This window comes from Macrosteles quadrilineatus, unplaced genomic scaffold, assembly GCF_028750875.1.
Source record: "Macrosteles quadrilineatus isolate MER2022 unplaced genomic scaffold, UCM_ALF_1.0 Scaffold_5__1_contigs__length_97177068, whole genome shotgun sequence".
Taxonomy (NCBI): domain Eukaryota; kingdom Metazoa; phylum Arthropoda; class Insecta; order Hemiptera; family Cicadellidae; genus Macrosteles; species Macrosteles quadrilineatus.
The window spans coordinates 78985129-79005833 of NW_026542598.1; the positions used below are offsets into that span (position 1 = coordinate 78985129).

Consider the following 20705-nt stretch of genomic DNA (forward strand, 5'->3'; position numbering starts at 1 on the left):
CTCATCTCAACATGTTCTAACAGCATAGAAAAATCCAGCTCTGCCAGAATTACTTCCAACATAAAACCTATATTGACTGGGCTATTTGGCCACAACTTAAACACAGGGGTATCCTTACTATTTTTCCTCATTAGTAAGAACCCGATTGGTGCATTCTATTTATATTTGCCTTTAAGTAGGTCATACAAAGTCGTATTCGGAACTTTGTAGGCTTTCGCTACCGAGGAAATTGAATATCCTCATTTCTCTTACCTTGTCACTTAGATGAATTATAAGTGTCACTCCAGCCAAACTTCAAAACTCTTAACGGTCAACTAATCTACCCTCCAAATGTTTCAAAATGGAGTGAAGATGTCTTTTTTGGATCGAAAAACGCTGAATATAGCGTTTCCTATTGGAGTTTAATCCTTAGTGGACTGAAGTTGTTACTATCCCGTTTCAAAAATATTTCGTTCCGATTGGGCAGCCGTTCTGCATTTGGGCGGTTTACCTCAGTATAATCCAACACTTACATAAAAATAGGAAATATATTTACATCCAGCAATAAACTACATGACTTCAATCGATTGCACAGTTAACAAAGTAGTTCAACTTTCAACTTCTCCTTTCTTCCTCAATCGCTTCACAAAGGTCACTCTTGATTTATTCCTTATGCCGATTTCAGATAACAGTTTTTCATCCTTGACGAGTCTTTCTGAGTCGTACACCAAGTGATACGTTTTCCAGATGTATTTCCAACTTATCTTAACCTTTTTTTGCAGTCTGTCCATCCTCCACATTAAATGCCTTTGGATGGCTCTCTTAAGGTCCAACACTGTCGCATCTTTATGTTTCACCTGTAAATAAGAAAAAGTAATTTAGATTTTAGTCAATAACTAAAAGTATCATTTTGTTGGTTTCACTGTAGGTTGAGTAGCATCAAAATGATGACTATACAACTGATATTCTTAGGGAAATACAATAGACTAGCGTACTTTGTTTTAACACCTTGGTCTGCACCAAAATGAGTCTGAACTATTTGAAGTTAGGATGAAAATGAATGGATATGATCAAAGCCACAAATTATGTGTGTTTAGAATCATTGGTGCCACACTCCTCGGCATGAGGGGTCTCATGTCACCTGGTGGTAAGGTGTTTAACTACTTGACTATACTAAAAAAAAAAAAAAACAATAACATTGGAAAAAATCCTGTACAATCAGATAGTGGCTTAACTGTTCAGAAGGTTATTGAGAAGTCACTTGAGTACTGGACTTGAGTCATATATATTATGCCTCCAGGTTCAGACCAAGAGAATTAAAACTAGAAGGATTTTACAATATCTGTAAATAACAAAATTTAACTGTTACAGTACTAATTTAGTTTAAAATTAACAGTGAACGGCCAAAGTTGAAGTTTTCTGAATCGGTATACTACGCCTTAAGCCATTTTAAGAACACGCCAACTTTTTTTATCAAGCCAAACTGAATGGATAAAAGCACAATAACCCTAAAATAATAGAATAAAAATTTTGTCGCCACTAGCGATCAATGTCACTGGACATGAACTAGACTCATAAACGTGCTTTAAAATTTACAATAGGATAAGAAGTCTACTTCATTTGTGTTGGTAAGTCTATGACTCCGCCTTAGTTTTTATTGTAAGTGTCATAACCTTAAAATGAGCTTCAGTGTTATTGCCTAATTCTTAACACTTAAAATGCAAAAAAGAATTCCTTCTGAAATGTTAGATATCCAAAACGAATTTCCCCTTTATTTTTGATAATAGAGGTTTTACTGCATTTGAATTTAAAAAATAGGCTGCAGCTGATCCATATAAATTTGATGTCTACTGTACTAAAATATTCAAAAGCCTAATCGTATTATACTAACCACTACAGGCAGTTCCTCTCCGTCTGCTCTATCAACGTAGACCGTCATTGACTGTCCATGCTCCAGAGCAATCTGAGCGTTAACCTCCTCCAGTGTCACGTCTCTTGGCAAGTCGCTCAGTAATGAATCTCGCTCCAACACCTCATTAAGTGTAGTCTTAGTGATCTCAATGAGATCTTTATGGCTAAATGACGAGATGTCACATTCATCTTCATTGTTGGCCGGCTCTTTACCTCTTGATTCAGATTCATCCATTGTTGCCCTAAAATTGATCAGCTATTACATCAGATATTCAGTACTGATAGCGTTTACTTACTGAGCAAATCATAATAACTCAAATGATAGTACATGGTATAATTTAATCTGAGGATCCTTATTATGGCTCATCATGCGGACGTTAATCTACACCAGGGAGTATCGCATCCTCAGTACATGCCTATACTCTATCCACAATTCGTGACCTAGTAGGTGGATTACAGGATAACGCCACCGTCCCAGTCTTATAGTTATATCTTATATTTTAGGCCTAAGTGAGACAAGTTTTGTTAAGTTAACTCAAACTTGTGCTTCAAGGACTTAAATCATACTTTGTATTTTACAAAAAGATCAAATTTTGGAGCCTATTTGAAGTGTCAGAGTTCAATAAGGTGAATAATTACAGTATATTACTTCTTTTGATGGTAAGTTAACCACAACACAGAGGATACGCGTCCGGTAACCAGACGTGGATTAGGCGTCCGGTAACCAGACGTGGATTAGGCGTCCGGTAACCAGACGTGGATTAGGCGTCCGGTAGGGGGTCCCGGAACGCCATTACCACAATGATACGATGTTGAGCCACCACTGTTCGTGGTGTAGTGGATAGAGTGCTCGGCTGATATGCGAGAGGTCCCCGGTTCGAAACCCATCAGTATCTTTAACTTTTTGTCACAGATTTTGCTTTGAATGTAATTTCTTCTTAACTGTACATCTTTTGTTAGAATTTTCGGCATTTATAATTTTATGTTATGAAGAGAATTGAACCTTCATTTGATTTTTTTCACTATCAGCAAGTTTGGTTGGTTAGGTTAGGTTATGACAGTAACTGCCGGACGCCTAATCCACGTCCGGTTACCGGTCGCGTATCCTCTGCGTAACCACAAACTATTAATCATAGCCCTAAGACTTAAGTTATAGTTGTTATTGCTTGAAGACATTAAAAACTAGATACCTTGGTGTATGAGAGATTTTAGATTTTCCTAATCTGTAAATCAGCAGATTAGCAACCGTAGTTAAATATTAATGGATAGTAAAATAAAATGAACATTTTATATTTTCTTAGGAGGTTAAGACTAAACCAAAGATAAACTAAACACACAAATAAATAACAACAACAAAAAACAGGCAGCAGACGCCAGACTGAGACTTGCTGGCCACCACTGCCACTGCAATCGCATTCGCAGAATCCAGTGAATTCACATCACAATTAATTCCACATAAGGCTTAAGAATCAGGATAGAAAATTTCAAGTCATAATAATATTATGACTATTATTATATTATATAATATACAAGTCTCAAGTTTATAAAATTGGTAAATAAATCAAAACTATCGTATGGATTTTATTAGAAGGAGTTTTTGGGCACAGTAAAAGTTCTTAAGGCTGACGGACTAGAGACCTTAATTTATTATTAAGATATTAGAGTTAATATAACCCAAATAAATTATACCAACGGTATAATCATTGACACATATTTTGTATTTTCCTTCCACCATGCATATTTCAAAAATTGTCTTACAGATTTATCATTTATCACACCGGACCAGCTGAAGCACTGAGTTCGGTTACCACAGATGTTGATCCTCGATTAAACTTATAAAGCATATCTAAATTTATTATATTCCCCTTTGTTGTTGCCTTCTTCTAGGTAAGATGTTTATGCGGTATGCCACCATGTGTATTTCTCCACCGGGTGTGGTCGTGGCATCTTTAGGACGCTTCAGGGGTCTTCTTACTTCTTGAGCCCTCTTGAGTTCTTCTTATCACTAACACTACCCTTACAAAAAATATTTACACACACGTGACACGCGGCCACTATTATCGCGGTCGGGTTGATCGGACAAGGGGTTATGGTATTTTACGGGTTTTACCATGTAGTATGAAGCGTTTTTGTTTAAATGTTTCGTGTCAGGTAGCGTTTGAGTGCGCTAATGTGTCTCGCTTGGTATCGGGTAATATTTGTAGTTTGCGTTTTATTTGATTACAATATCAAGGAATAAGAAGTTTCAAAATAAATGGTTCAACGTGTTCCAAGTACCTATAATATAATTAAATATTATACATTTACCTATATACACTTGGAAAGACATAATCAAACTCAAGATTTTTAAAATATTCCCGTTGAAAAATAAGTGCTAAAAATGAGGTAATATTGAATTTTTACACGATGACGATTTCGTACAGAAAAAAGTGCAGTCACTGAATTATTCCTAAAAAAACATGCATACATTTGTACATGGTACATTTATAACAGGTAATATTTGTTTAACTTCCCTGTCAGTCTCTTTTGGCACTCATGAAAGATGATATTTGTATGTTGAGTTGTTTATTTATTACGACCTATTAACCGTTATCACCCTTTTAAAAAAAACCCATTAGGTAGGTATTTTAATTTCCATTTTTATCTACAGTAATTGACTATTGGATACTGAAGTTGTATTAATAGTCAAAGCTACAGTATATCCGTTTAATGTTTGATTTGATTTGAGTTAGCAGTCACTGTTTTTTTTTCAACCCTGTTGGCAGATTGATGTTGTTATTATATCCTATCCCGTTTGCAGACTGAGAACGCACATGTATCCCGGATGAAGTTGCTATGACAACGAAATCGTCAACACAATATTATACGTCTAATTATTTGAATTTGAAAAATAAAATATCCACTTTAGATACACTACCTATCTAAAGTTAATAAACATTGGCTCAACCCTCATTTTAAAATTATCTCTACATAAAAAATGGATTATGATTATATTAAAGAAGAGTATTTAAGTGATGATGAATACTACTACGAGGAAAAAAGACGAAATCTTGCTTTTCAAAACATTTTGGATGAGGAAGAAATTGTTAGAAAATCCCTAGGAAAAGTTCCTAGCAGAAAATTGGTTAAAGGTAATTAATTATTTTAACTTTTTAAAATTTGGTTTATATTATGCTAATTTATTGAAAGTGGCTCTCGATGGAATTTTAAGGCGTCTTATTAAGAAGATTCGATGTACTTATTGACACTGCACCGTCTCAATAAAATTATTGAAGACATTTCAATTTAAATAGAGCTTTGATTTGTGTATGAACTAAGGTATTATTGAACGCTGTTAAAATACTTGAAATTTATTTATTTATCTTTAAAATTCAACAAAAGCAGTAATATTCAAATTCAAAGTAAATTAGCTTACTGTACTTAAATTTAAATATAATAATATAATAGATAATATGGATTATTTTGTGATTAAATCACGCCATCATCCATCTTTTAGAATAGTCCACTTTTGCTTTGCGAAGGGCGCACGCATTGCACTTCGTTTTAGCTTACTTACCAAAGAGAACACTGTAGTAGGCATATTCCATTCCATTATTGAAGTAACCGATCGGAGCAGTAGAAAATGTTCTAGTGTCAAAAAGTAGTACCAATTCCACTGATAATAATTTTTCTATGCCAAGCATTTATTTAGAACAAGAAAAGAAAATCAAAGCGAAATGATCTTTAAATAGAAGATTGTTTACCCTAGGGTTATCAATATTGTGAGTTAAATGAATATTTGTCCTTTTTAACGACGACGTATCCTTGCGCGTAGGAGGTAAAGCGGCTTAGCCTAGCAACCATCGTCGTCTGATGCCGTAGTCATAGACACCAATAACGCCTCAATCAACAACAAAACAAGGTGAATTTATGTCTCTTTTGTTTTAAGGTTGCTTTTAATATTTACTTTAATAATTAAGATGTCGTAAATAAACATTTTTCCCATAAACGGCTACTGAAATCAATTTCATCAATTATCAGATTCATATTTTGTCCACAGACAGTGTGAGTTTTAGGATGGGACTGACATCAATTTTTACTTAGACAAAGTTATTGTTTACGAAAAAATCTGCTTGCAATACAAATTGATTTATGAATATTCATCATATCTTGAATGCATAACAACAAGATACGTCACAATTTATATCCAGTAAAGTGTTCTTGGCGATCCTTTGATTGTAGGGCACGTTCGGTATTAGCCCTTTCCTTATGACATTATTGGCTAGCTCACTGCTTGCACTTATTTTGAACTGAAACTATTCAAATGCCTTTTTGAAAATCAAAGAGCCCCGGTTTACTGTTTAAAGTTAAAAAACCATAAGGTCTAGCCTATAGGCCCAAGTAATACCGATATTAAGCTAAGCTAGTATTTTGTCGGATAGACAGTAGGAGTTTTAGGATAGGATTGACATCAAATTTTACTCCGACAAAGTTATTGTTTACGTACAAAGATACCTGCTTGCAATACAAATTGATTTAACTTATGAATATCTGTCATATCTTAAAAGTGCATAACAACATGATAGGCTATGTCACAATTTATATCCAGTAAGTTAATTTGTTCATGGCGGTCCTTTGATTGTAACTTAAGTTAGGGCACATTCGGCATTAGCACTTTCCGACAAGGCTAGCTCACTGCTTGCACTTATTTTGAACTGAAACTATTCAAATGCCTTTTTGAAAATCAAAGAGCCCCGGTTTACTGATCACCGTAAAAAAACCATTTAATGTCTAGCCTAACTTATAATAACTTAGGTCTATTATAATATTGGGGCACCTGCATGTGCTAAAGCCTATCGATAAGCCTTAGCTAGCCTAATCTGAATTAAATACCGATAACTTAGTAGGCCTATAGACATAGCCAAGAGCTTGATGAGTAGCCTATATTAAAACTGCAACAGAATAATACTTGTTAGCTTAACTTATTTGTCTGTAATCAGCAAGGTTTTAGTTTGGATCTTTTATATCAAGGCTTAAAAACTTAGTTTGGGATTAGGCCTATTTAGCTTTAATCCTGTTTTGTTTCAAAAATTTATTGAGTTTAATATTTTATGGCCTATCACAGAGGAAACAAGGGGTCACTCTTCAGCAAATGATCAATTTGGCAAATAAATAATGTTCTTTATTTCTTTAAATTACTGTAGGTAGACCTACCTAACTTAAAGGATTAGGTAAGTTATCTAGGCCTAGTCATCACTTGGTAATGCTTACCTATCTAAATCAAGCAGAAAACATCAGGTACAAAGAAAAAAATCATACAAGCTAAGTTACCACAGAACGCAAGTTGTTGGCTCAGGTTAGGTTAGTTTGCGTATTTTCTTATTTTTAAAATCTAAGTTTAAAATCTCACAATGGATTTGGGTATATTTACGCAGAGAACCTGCAATATATTATCAGATGAATAATGTTATATATCGATAACTATCCAATTCAATATAGGCTTATCGTTCCCTATGTTTTTTTTCACTATCTAAACATCCAATTGAATCATGATTTTTTACGATTTTATTGTTACAGTATTTAATCAACCAAAACAATAACTTAGGCCTAATGTATCACCAAAAACAAATACAATGAAAAATAAAAAAAAACCTTTTACAGAATCAAAATTTGTCCTTTTAAAAATCAATACAGTTTATAATGCTGTTAATATGATAACTGCATAGGATTATAAAATTGATTGTTTCCTCCATTTTTTATCTCAATTACTTAGGATAAAATAATTAATTAATAAAATAAATACAAAAAGCTTCTTTAATGTTATATTGTTTTTACTTATCATGGTTTAAAATAATCGATGCAATACCTATTAATATCAAATCGGATACATATTGATATATCGCTAAGTTTAGTCATCTGATAATTTATCGTAGGTTCTCTGCGAAACCGTAGGCCCTACCCATGGATTGATTTACAATTATTAAATTATGGCAAGAAAAAAGTGACTTAGGTTGAACATTGCAAATTTTGTTTTAGTATGGGTAGCTTGGGTCTAGGATTAAGGTCTTTAATGAACGCTAAGTAAGTTATTAGGTAGTGGCCTCACACTAATCTGTAAAACTAAGTATTAACTTAAAGTTGCCAAACTTACCTAAAATAAGTTATGATAGATCATGATTTTAGCTCATCATTTGTAAACGGACTCATAAGTTAGAGCTCCTAAGGTAAGATTTGCCGAGGTAGGTTGCAGGACTGCAGCAATTTTTGGTACTTTGGTAATATCCGGAGGCACCTTTATTTTTGAGATTTTTTTACTGGAGACCAAAAATAACTACCTAGGCTACCTACATAATTGGAAAGAACATACTTTAATTGACTTACTGTCCAAATTTAGCATGATTAAGATTAGCGGCCTTGAGTTCTGCCTCCCAGAAGGCAGCACTGTTGGCGAGGATTGAGTTGAATGCGTCACCGCCGCTATACTCCGCTAAGTAGGTATACAGTGTACTGCGGCGGTTATGTTAGGTTGGGTTATCATAAATATGTTTTTAGGACTTTTCTCGTTTTGAATCAAACGATACAAGATGAGTCATACTTTCGCCCGCCAAATACCCCAGGTTAGGTATACAGGTGATGTGCGCGCGCTTCGGTCAAAAACCTGACCATGGCCTACTTGGAGGGGATTTGGCATGCGAAAGTATGACCCATCCGGTATTGTTCGATTAATAACGAAACGAGGAAAGTCCTACAAACATATTGATGATAACCCAACCTAACATAACCGCCGCAGCGTGCTGTATAATCGTGGCCTCTGAATAGTACCAAAGTACTTAATTTTTTTTTTAAATTGTATCCTGCCAATTGAATTGCTGTGTTAATTGCTGTTAAATTAGTTAAATTAGATAACACAAATTAAGATATCCGAACCAAAAAAGCTGATATATAAACATGATCGTTAATTATAGACTACTGCAAATTAGCTATCATACTAAACTAGAGGACCCTTGCTGCTCCGCAGTGTTAAATAAATATCATATCCAAGAAATAGGCCTAATCAAATTTATGTTTTTTGATTGATTAATACAGTAGGTCATCATAGAAAAACGAAAAACCTAATAAAAAATTTAATCAATTTGTCACTGACTTCAGAATCTTATTTGAGTAGTTTTTTGACCAACCTTCTTTAGATAGTGTTGTCATAAATTCTTTGAGAATTGCTAATGAAGTTTATTGATGATGATCCTGCTCGGAATCAAACGAGCAACACTCACATTTGAAGGTGAACTTTATAACCACTCAACGCCCCAACAGACCAGTCCAAACTAGGTAGATAATAAGACATAATAATAAGGCTGATAAGCTGGCAGAATTGGGTTTTACAGTCTCCTTAAAGGCCTCGGGTACGATACGAATGGTGAGCGGCACGTAAGCGGCAGTGGTGGCTACGATACAAGCGTCACATTTATATGACGCTCATTGAATTTCCCCCGTTATAGGAGCCAGTTTAGTCGAATATGGCAAACTGTGCGGACCTGATGTCAGTGCGGCACCGCTCATACCACTCGCCGCTCGTATCGTACCCGGGGCCTTAAAGCTACAACTCTCTTGAAATTTTATCACAGTCACACCTTCAGCTTGGAAACAGTTTACTTAGAATCAGATTTAAGTTCCTTGTTCTTTTATTCTATTTCTTTGAAGCAAAGTTCGATATTCTCTGCCCTGTTAACTCTATAGCATATAGTCTTAAGGTTTTATCAATTGTAATTTACACCATGACTATGATTAGAGCAAACTATATTGAGGTTTTGAATATTGCATTTAAATGTTGTTAGTCCAGTATTTGATTAATCGGTGCTTAAACTCAACTTTTACCAGTACCTACAGTTTTTGTATGGAAAGATAATTAGGCCTTCTATGGATTTAAACAAGAACTCGTACATTAAAAACCTTTAGGCCTACTTAATTTGAAATTGGTTACGTTCATGCAACCTAATTTCTAATGTATAACATATTTATGTTTCTGGAACAGACACTATCATAATATGACTAAAAACCTACACTACTAACTTCAAAACTGAAGGTAGCTGGTTTGTTTCCAAGCAAGGTCAATTCTTGGCCTTTATGCCATTTGTCATTAGGCTATCAATTAATGATCAACTAATTATTTCTTTTGGGCTATAAATGAAAAGGTCGACGTTAGATGGTAACAATACCAGGGTTTGGAGCATTTCCTAAAAAAAAATTGAAATACCAATGGGTTAGGCCTCTTTTATATTCTCCGGCACACCACTGCGACCTGTAGCTCTGTTAGTGCATTGAGTAAAATGAAAGCTTTTATACGATGCGGCAAGCTAGATGCATGACGGCATACCTACGAGCCGCGGCAGAAACGTGCTTATACTCTGCGACATGCCGTATCATCGCTGTCAAGTCCTGACAACGTGATCGAAACAAAACCCTCCCCATTATTTGTTTATTTAGATTCAAAGCATGATAATGATGCAGACAATTTATTAAATATTCACATATAATACCTTATGATCTGAAATAATTATGTTACCATACATAACATTATTTTATTATTACTGTAATTATAAACAAGCTAATTTATTGTGTTGTGTTAAGCCACAGCCTGAGTTTTAGCACAATGTTCCACCTAAAAGGTATTATTCGCATTCAAGTATTTAAATATGGACCTGTAATCAAACTTGTAGTATTCTGATCTTTCTTCACAACAATAACTATTCAACAATAACTACAATCACTTTTAGTTTAAGTTGGTAGCACTGACACTCCCACGACTGCCCCACACACTGACATGCGGGTATAAAAGGGGGAGTATAGGTAAGCAGAAAATATAAGTACCTAATCAAAATACGCAATGTCATTAAAATTATTAGAGAGCCGTTTTCCAGATCCACTAAATATACCCATAATATAAAATGTCAATGTTCCCCAAATTATTTAAACAACATTTGAAGATTTTTTACATTTTTTTACATTTTATATTTTTTACATTTTGGTAGAACTTATTCACACAGTACATCCTGTTAGTATGATTTACATCTTTATTTCCTGATTTAATTTATCATAGCTAATAATTCAATCGGTGAAGAAAATCTTAAATTAGCTATTGCATGCACCCCACGTTTTCCGTTAAGTTTATTTGAATAAAAACTTATCACACTTAGTGTGCAGGTTTGGTGTGTGGTGACACAGTGTAACCTTGATAACAAGGCCCTTTGGTAATATGTGGCCCTTGATAACAAGTGCCATTTTCAAATCTTAATTTTATATTAACCTTAATTTCACGTCATTCCAAATCTCGCTTAGATGTCAACCTTGATAGCAAGTCTTATTATGATAATCCCCATGGGAGACTTGTTATCGAGATTCTGCTGATTTTGCTCATTCTATATTTACCTATATTTTCTTTACAAAGCAATTTAGTGTAGTCTATTTCCTTTTGATAGAAATAAAAATTAAATCAGTATTAGGAATATGAATAAAATTTGTTATTGTATTGATCCGAGTGATTACAATCTGGGGTTGTGAACGTAGTTATTCGAACCATCGGAGCACGATAATACACAAAGGTGGCTGGCTGAATCTCAACCAATCACAACTGTGTATTTCTCCGATTTGTTAACTTGACTTTACAATAAGTAAATAAAGTTGCCAACTTATAATTAGATGATAAAGTTGAGGTGTTAACGCCAATCGCAGTAGCTGCTTGTTATTCCAGGACAATTCTTTGCTAACTGTTGAGAGGTTCTAGGAAAAAATTGATCGGTAGTTCAATTTGTTATAAGTGAATTAGCTGCAAATTGTTCGGAAGCTAAAATTTCATTATAACAGTTATAGTTAAAGATGTTTAATGAAGGAAAACTAATTTTTGTTTGAATAATTTGCACATTATCAAAAAAACATCCATAGTGCTTGATTATGTGCATTTCTTACTAATATGTAAAATTACTAGAATTGGTACAATTACATCATAATGGACATCCGATCCCCACATCTTTATTGTTAGTCAACAATTAAGTGTACGTCTTTTTTTATTTCGTCCTTACTGTCTCTTTACTCAAAAGGAAGAAAATTATGATTATAATTATGATAAATCATTCATGTAACAAAGCTAACAATTTAACATATTATGAACCAGCATTTCCCAGTATTTTTGCATTACTGTAAGCCCTTGAAAAATTTTCATTCCTCCTCAATTATTTGTAAAACACAGTAAGTCTGATTGAACTTGTTAAATTGTGTTGATACGGAAACGCTAATTGAAAACGGCTCGGGGGATATTTGTCAATTTACTTCAAGCAGTTTTATCAACTTGATTGTTACCTTAATTGTAAGATGACTCCTTGGTTCCCTTCCAACTTGTTGATTTAAAACATTTCATTCATTTCCACTTAGATTTTTATGTGAATTGTTTGTACTAGTTTTTCTTCATGACTAGTAAGGATTTAAATATTATTTTCCTACACCAGACAAAGCAGGCTTCATTGCACTGATTATAGTTCACAAAGTTGCTATTGCTGCATTTACTTTTACCATACTCGTTTTACTTTGCCCTCCCCTTTTTACTTTTCCACACTTATTTTACTTTGCCGAACTCCAGTATTCCAACCAAACAACACAAAACTGTTTTCTTTTATACACCTACTTTTGAAAATAAGTTGGCAACACGAAGATACTAAAGATACTTAAAGATACTATGACTATGATTATCTAATATATAAAATTCTCGTGTCACAGTGTTTGTCTGCAAACTCCTCCGGAACGACTTCACCGATCGTTATGAAATTTGGTGTGTAAATTCTGTAGGTATGCGAATCGGACGTAAACTATTTCCCGTTTCGAATTTCTTAAAAGGGCTCCGCCCCAGTGGCTCTGGAGTTTCCCATGTTAACCTTATGAGAAATGGAATTAATGAATCTTAACAGCTGTTTCAATTAAACAAGTTGGTTCTGTTCTATGATGTTCAATAGCATTACAGTTACAAGGATTACCAACAGGGTGCAGCACAATTATTTCTTTTACATTTATGACAACAGCTAATTTGCAACCAAAAGGTGAGTGAGCGTAGCGAACGAGCTAACCTGAAGGCAAGTGATCGCAGCGAACGAGTTCCAACCTAAAGGTGAGTGAGCGTAGCGAACGAGCTCCAACCCAAAGGTGAGTGAGCGTAGCGAACGAACTTCAACCTGGAGGCGAGTTAGCGTAGCGAACGAGCTAACCTGAAGGCAAGTGAGCGCAGCGAACGAGCTCCAACCTAAAGGTGAGTGAGCGTAGCGAACGAGCTCCAACCCAAAGGTGAGTGAGCGTAGCGAACGAACTTCAACCAGGACGTGATTGAGCGATGCGAACGAGATCATCTTGAAAATTAAACGTAACGGTACTTACTTTCCATCGGTCTGTCTTAGGGGAAAAATTTAACTTAGGCGATACGAAGTTCGCCGGGTCAGCTAGTAATACAATAAAAATATGTTTTGACAAAAAAAAAAAATAGCCAGGCGGGGAATTTGGTACAGATGTTGGGTGTACCTTCCTTTTGAACATACTAAAAGTCCCCTAAAATTGAAGCTGTGCTACGGCCGCCATATTGGAAAATGGCGGCATATTTCTGTATTTTTAGCTATAGTGACTTTATTATTAGAGATACAGGAAAACGTTAAATATACAAAATGTAGTCCATCTAAAAATACACATTTTTTGTATTTACCATTTTCCTCTAAACCCAACGGTTTTTGAGTTATTTGTGATTAAGTATATTTAGTTTTTCTATTTATCAAAAATAGGCAAAACCCATGGAAATCGACGGTTACTTTTAAGGTTTACAACAATTCATCCCATTTAAATAGTGTAATACTATAAAATCTTAAAATGTGACTTTATTTTATGAGTAAAACAACTCCTTCACAGCTAACCTGCAAACTCAGCAAGTTTTTATTTGATTGGATGTTTAATTAAATGTATATAAATAAAATTAGGTTTAACAGGTATCTAGGTTTGCTGCTACAGGGAGGTTGGTATAGTGCGTTTTTTTAGTAAAACATCAATAACTTAGTATAAAATAAACTAATTTTCCAAGTTTGATCAAGTTGTTATTATCAAGTTTTTAAGTTATTGATGTTTTACTAAAAAATGCACTATACCAACCTCCCTCTGTAGCAGCAAACCTAGATACCTGTTAAACCTAATTTTATTTATATACATTTAATTAAACATCCAATCAAATGAAAACTTGCTGAGTTTGCAGGTTAGCTGTGAAGGAGTTGTTTTACTCATAAAATAAAGTTACATTTTAAGATTTTATCGTATTACACTATTTAAATGGGATGAATTGTCGTAAACCTTAAAAGTAACCGTCGATTTCCATGGGTTTTGCCTATTTTTGATAAATAGAAAAACTAAATATACTTAATCACAAATAACTCAAAAACCGTTGGGTTTAGAGGAAAATGGTAAATACAAAAAATGTGTATTTTTAAATGGACTACATTTTGTATATCTAACGTTTACCTGTATCTCTAATAATAAAGTCACTATAGCTAAAAATACAGAAATATGCCGCCATTTTCCAATATGGCGGCCGTAGCACAGCTTCAATTTTAGGGGACTTTAAGTATGTTCAAAAGGAAGGTACACTCAACATCTGTACTAAATTCCCCGCCTGTGCTAATTTTTTTGGGGTTTATGGAATTTTTCGCTTATTTTTACTGCACTATTAGCTGGGGCAGCGTTTCACAGCCTTTGAGTATTGATACTACCTCTCAACCTTCGTGTTAACATTCTATTTTTGTCCAACGCTTGTATTTAACCTAACTTAAAACGTGTTGTTTAGTGTTTGAAAGACTAATTATTTATATGCTTTATAGCAACTGTAGGAAAAATGTAACATGTAACGTGAGCACAAAGTGCCTTTGATGCACTCGAGGAACTTAAAAAAAAATTCTCTCATGTGCAGCAAATTGCACAACTTGGCGCACTAGTTATACAAATAACTATTTTGAGTCTACCTTATCTTTGTCCATGCTAATTATTGAGCTTCACTCATGGTGAGTACGCAGAAAAGAGTAAAGTAATGTGGTTCCTTCTCTTATTTTTCTGATGAAATGGTGTAAAGATAAAGATACCCACCATTATTAAAAAATCCACACTTAAATGTACTTTTAAAATATTTTAAATGATCTTTTATTAAATTCTGTTAGCTATGTGGCCACATAAAATTAACAGCTTTATCAGAATGTAAACAAGGTAAATGCAACAATGTAAATGTGATTTATTTCTCGTTTCAATGGTTGCCAATTACTACTTTACTTCCAGGGACTTCACCTCTAAACTGGATGTCCTCAAGGTATACAAAGGGAGTTTTAAGGATATAAATTGTTCTTATGTTGGTCACGTTAATGATTCACTTTTGAATAAAATTTCAGCCCCATTGGATCAGTAGATTCACTTACCCGGAACAAATAAACAGACAGAAACCACATCTATTTAAATATAGAAATCTTCTCTTCTTGGATAATATACTTTGGTCAGAAGTATACTGTAATGTTACTTCTTGTTAAGCATTTATTTTTGGATATACGAGTATAATGGTAAAAAAATTATTAAAATTTTAAATATAAATTTTAAATCCTTAGTTTTATAAAGCTTATTAATACAAATTTAAACTTTGTTAACTTGATAAAACAACTTTTTGTCGTAACACACTCACTCTTAAAATCTGCAAAAAATTGATTCATCCAGTTTGTAATCGAAACCAATACTTTTACAGGATTTGATTGTGAAAACACCCATCTGTCCTTTAGTCTTCATAAACTATTTCCTTTTTAATTTGACAACATTACATTTTGTATTATCACACCCCTGTTTAAATCTCTTCTGTATACTTTTTTGTACAGCAGTTTTTTTACGTAACAAATTTTTGACAGGATTGATTTATTCGCACCCTATTTCAATAACAATAGACACTGTGACTGTAGGGCTGTAGTTTGATCTTGCGTAATTGCCTCCCCAAAAGAGGGTGTTTCCCTACAGGTGGCGGTAGGGGATCACCCTCTTGTAATATAGAGATAGGTTGTATACCCGGCAGCAATAAGCAGGTTCATAAGTGAGGAATAAAGCTTGAATGACAAAAGAAACCTCTGTTTGTCGTCTAATTTGTAAAACAATTTTTAGAAACTCAATTTTAACTTTTGTCCACATTGAAAGCTTCTTATGCTAAAGTGTACTATTTTGTTTGGAATTATAAGGACCACAAAATAACAACCGGTTTTTTTTTCCAAAAATCCGATTTCTGTTATTTCATGGGGTTTTTGTAAGAAAAAAAACATAAGTACTATATCATACTACATCTTTATCAAAATGGTTTGTGCCATTTTTGATAGAATTTTATTTTTCCATTATTTTATGGGGTTTCATGGGAAAATCAACATTAAAAAAATCAAAATTTCTAAAAAGAAAAATCGCCTGTAGATACCATGGATTAGTACCTACATACTAAATTTCATAAAAACCGGACTACAGGTGTGGTTTGTAGCTCTGTACACATCCACACACACAGACAGACAGACACACACGTAATTATTTTGTCAACCTCAATATTTATCAAGTTTGTACACATTTTGATGTAAAGACGTTATCAGTAGGTACTTGTTATTTTTTTTACCATAGGAATTTCAAACCTTTTTGTAATAAAATAAATATCTCTAAATAACTTTTCTTAGTCCATCATCAGCAAATATTTTGTATTCAAATTTGCATCCGATCAGAAAGCAATTTGAACATTACAAAGGGCGGATAAAGAATAAGACGAGTTATTAATTCAGGATGAGTGAGAGCCCTTTGAGGCCGCATCCCTCTGTAGAAGTCAAGTCGCTCAAACAGGCTTATTTGTATCAACATGTAACGTCAACGGGTGCCTTTGCAGTCTGGCTTTTACCGCCAAAGCTTCTTTCGCCTGTGCTTTGCTTTGGTACCGATGAATAAATGTCATCTCTTCAGATATTTCTGGATTGTAACGATGTGAAGGAATTGGATTTATTTCATGTTTATTCCGAGTTCAGGTGATTGGGAGTAGCAGGTTTTTTGTTGATGCGGTTTTTATTTTGTGAAGTTTTTTTATTATGTTGGTAATCATAATTTATTTTAATAGTTTTTTTTTACAAATCATCATTTTCCAAGATAATTAAAATTCTCTGCCGAAAATATCCCCTGTTTTGTATCTAGACCTGGATTGTAGGTCTTACAATTATTTGTAAATAACTTCTTGATCTTCTTTGTACGTGCTATTAAATTTACGGAAAGTAAATAAAAGAAACGTCTTATAACACTTAAAACATATATTTACGCTTATACTGTTACTCACAAGATGGTAAATATACACAAAAGATGGTAAGTGGTGATCGATTTCGATTGGACACTCCAATCATCATCAGACCAATAGGCGAATGTCATTCAAGGGATTATGAACAAATTTTATTGTAACAAACAAACAATCAAGTCACTGGAATCTTGATAAGAACCCCTTAATAGCGAGAGTAAACTGGTAAGCAAAGTATCAGTAATACTGTTGAAACTTTTTAAGCTATTCTCAATACTATATTTCATTAACTTAAATTATGGCCCTAGATATTTATTTAATTTCAAAGCTACAAGCTTAATAAATTGTTTGAAATTTGGGTGTACAATTATAATTATCTCAAGCGTATAATATGTTCAGGAATAATTGCAAATCTTCAAATTTGTCGTGCCCGTGGTTTAGGCCCCCACGTTTGTTTTGTACCAACATTTGACAAAATGATCACTTTCAAGCCCTGTTAGCCCCTCATTATGATTTGTCAGAATCATTTACTAATCACACATTTTAACTTATAATTTACCTACTACTTAATGCAATGAAAATACAATTTGGGAAATAAATGTGTTAACTGAACACCCTTAATAGAGTAAGTTCTACTTTTGGAGCACTAGGTTGTCTATTTTTATCAAATCACTGTCTGAGAATTTTACCCTGATAACAAGTCAAGTTTTTTCATCTCTTTAAGAATCTTCCAATTACGGTTTTACTGTCCAAGGTGATCTAGCGTAATAAAATATGTGTGTTTAAATGATTGCTGCTAAGTCCATTTATTTTGGAGACAGCCAGTAGACTTATTCCATCGTAAAATCTGAAGTTTCCTTTGATGCGTTTATTTTTGTTACATATTAAGTGCACTTGTATAGTCTTATGCACTGCCTTCTAAGTTATGTATGATTTATCTATGGTTATATTGAGTTAAATGGGAGCATTTCTGTACAATATATGTAAATTTGATACATTTAGTCAACTCCAAAGTATTTTTATCTCAACTTTGACGTTCTTTGTAGCATGTTGCCATAAACTTAAATAAAAAAACAAAATATTTATTTAGATATTAACGAGAAGTTAGAGTTGTTTAAAGGAAACCTTTTGAAGTTTTATCCTCGATAAGCCTTGAGATAACATCAGACTCCATCAAATTACTCTTCCTGTCGGGCCATTATTATTGCAGATGCTGGAAGATTGTTTCATTGGATACTAAAATGTTAATGTTAGAATTCAATATTCAAGAGTTTTATTTGTCGTTAGGCATATACAATTATAAATTTGATATTGTCAGATATTAAAACTAAATATGAATATTTCTATAACACTAAATATTATGAGGGACATAAAGTGCAAAATGATCTTAGTTGGAAGAATAAAAGGAAAAGTTAATGTTTGTACATTCATTTCTATAATTACTCTAAATACTACGAATAATAATCTAATCATAAAATCAAACATTAAATAAACAATAATGGACTTTAAACAGAGTGAAAAATGTTAATGTTTTTGCAGTCAATGGCTTTATAGTTTCTTTTAAATGTGTAATAAAATAAAATTACAGGTCAAATCTGAAGCTATCAATCAATTTGTATTTTGTCCATATTGGGTATATTAACAGTTGCACTTAAATAGTGTGTAAAATTGATAGTTCCATCAATTTTTTAAAGTAAAAAAGTATTTTAAGTTAAAAAAAAAATATTATTGGCCTTTGTCACCTATGAGGAACAATTTGTATTGCCAACGTAAAAATCTATTTAAATATTTAATAACAAACTTTTAAATATTACATAAATTGAGCAACATTTCTTACCAAATAAGTTCATCTAAACATCTTTGTTTCTCATGCAGAATCAAGCAAGATTTTAAGGTTTGTCAATATCTATCACTTCTTGGCATCAAAATTAGTAGCAGATTTACATCCCAAAAACGTTTCTTCTTAATTAAAAAAAAGTACGTCAAGTCAGAAAAAGTAGTAATGTTTCAAGTTTTGTCTATGAGGAAAGTAAACAGTTTTTACCATGAGATTAATCATCAGCTCTTTCTGATTACGATGAACCATAAGTAACAAATTTACACCCACTTAATTTTGTGTACCATTAAAGAGTAAGATTTCCTTTTGAAGTCAGTAAAAATAACAATTTTGTCTCAAAAGAAAACAAACTGTTTTAACCTTATCGCTTACTGATAATTATCCTGAACAAATTGCCCTCTTAAAACTCAAATTGAAAACACTAAAACATAATGCGATGGATTTGGTTTGAGCCCCAATTAGGACTCATCACCGTGGTAACACAGGTGAAATCCCCCCCCCCCCCCCCCAACATCGGTATCCGGGTTTTTTGCAGCTCCTTAGTGACTGATGTCAGTTTATATTTCTTTAATCTTTGCTCTCTGATAAGACAAAGTTTGTGAGAACTTCACCCTGCCTTTGAATACTTTGCAATTCTGACTTTTAATCTGAGCGTGTATACAAGCGGTCTTTGACTTAGCAAACTTTTAATGACACATTTCATTACTCTCATGAAGCATTTCTTCGTAGTGTTTGTTATATTTTTTGTCACCAAAAGAGTCGGTTACAAAGGAGGCGAGCATACACTAATGGCTTTTTATGATCAATATTTTCAATTCAAATAAGTATCAGACGTATATAATTGTCTCAGTAGTATCGGAATTTCATATTCTCTATGAGGCCTACTTTTAATAGGCATTTGTATGGTATTGAAGAAATTGTTGAATAGTGAAAATAACCAATTATTTATTTACACAACATTTATCTAACATATTAATCCTTCAAAAGGACATACTACAAGGCTTTTTAAGAAATTGTTGATATGAAAGAATTGTTTTATAAATTCTTCATCATTGTGTATAGGCTACACTTTTGGTCTAAACTGATGTTGTGTATACAGTAGTTTAATATTTAAATGTATTAACAATTTGTTATAAACTTCTGGGATTACTTTTAAGAGTTGGCTTCAGCTTCAAATGTTAAAAGAGTGTTTCTTATCATTGGGCATCAAACTGATCGCAAATCAAGAAAACAGATTGCTCAGGAAATAAAAAGAAAGATTAGCAAATCAATATATATTATAGCATTATTCGAACGGGCTTGGCGTGATTTATTAAAAGCTACTTTATGTTAAATTGGTGACATTAACAACCACACATATCGTGGGGTAGTTTCCTACATACAGTTTAACTTTAACTAAATTTTGCTAGTTAAAATGAAACAAAAATGTCTTGTCATTAGTTACATAATTGAATCACTTAAAAATAAAATTGATCATTGCTCAATTTAAACCCTAACGTTGAAAACTGTACACTCTTAATGTCAAAACCACTTGCAATCATATTAAAACCCCATAATGTTAATGAACACTTTTTACATTTAAGAACGCTGTTTTATTTTTCTAATTCTATTGCTCATTACCTTTTCATAATTACAAACTCACAAAGACAGAAATGTTTTGTT

General features: G+C 33.3%; 2 protein-coding genes across 8 annotated transcripts in view; one reads left to right on the plus strand and one right to left on the minus strand.

The window, feature by feature from the left end:
- Positions 1-513: 513 nt before the first annotated feature.
- On the minus strand, positions 514-2128 carry LOC128995904 (U11/U12 small nuclear ribonucleoprotein 25 kDa protein-like). Its single transcript, XM_054420950.1, has 2 exons — positions 1871-2128; positions 514-836 (listed from the first exon to the last, which is right to left on the minus strand). The coding sequence occupies exons 1-2, from the start codon at positions 2123-2125 to the stop codon at positions 588-590; spliced, it is 504 nt and encodes a 167-aa protein (XP_054276925.1). The 5' UTR covers positions 2126-2128; the 3' UTR covers positions 514-587.
- Positions 2129-4793: 2665 nt separating this feature from the next.
- Positions 4794-20705, plus strand: part of LOC128994738 (DNA-binding protein RFX2-like) — a 64970-nt gene continuing 49058 nt past the window's right edge. For 4 of the 7 annotated variants that reach the window (XM_054419487.1, XM_054419489.1, XM_054419491.1 and 1 more), the window contains exon 1: positions 4795-5021. In XM_054419487.1, the coding sequence (XP_054275462.1) occupies positions 4868-5021 (154 nt within the window). In that variant the 5' untranslated portion in view covers positions 4795-4867. Of the gene's footprint in view, positions 5022-5687; positions 5792-20705 lie in introns of those variants that run through there. The other 3 variants (XM_054419492.1, XM_054419493.1, XM_054419488.1) reach the window with 2 other exon arrangements.

What these genes read in the sequence shown, in the direction of transcription:
- LOC128995904 (XM_054420950.1), bottom strand. Translation starts at nt 2,125, where the DNA reads ATGGATGAATCTGAATCAAGAGGTAAAGAGCCGGCCAACAATGAAGAT. An exon ending in GAGAGGAACTGCCTGTAGTG is followed by an intron (nt 837 to 1,870) that starts GTTAGTATAATA and finishes TCTTATTTACAG; the next exon opens with GTGAAACATAAAGATGCGAC.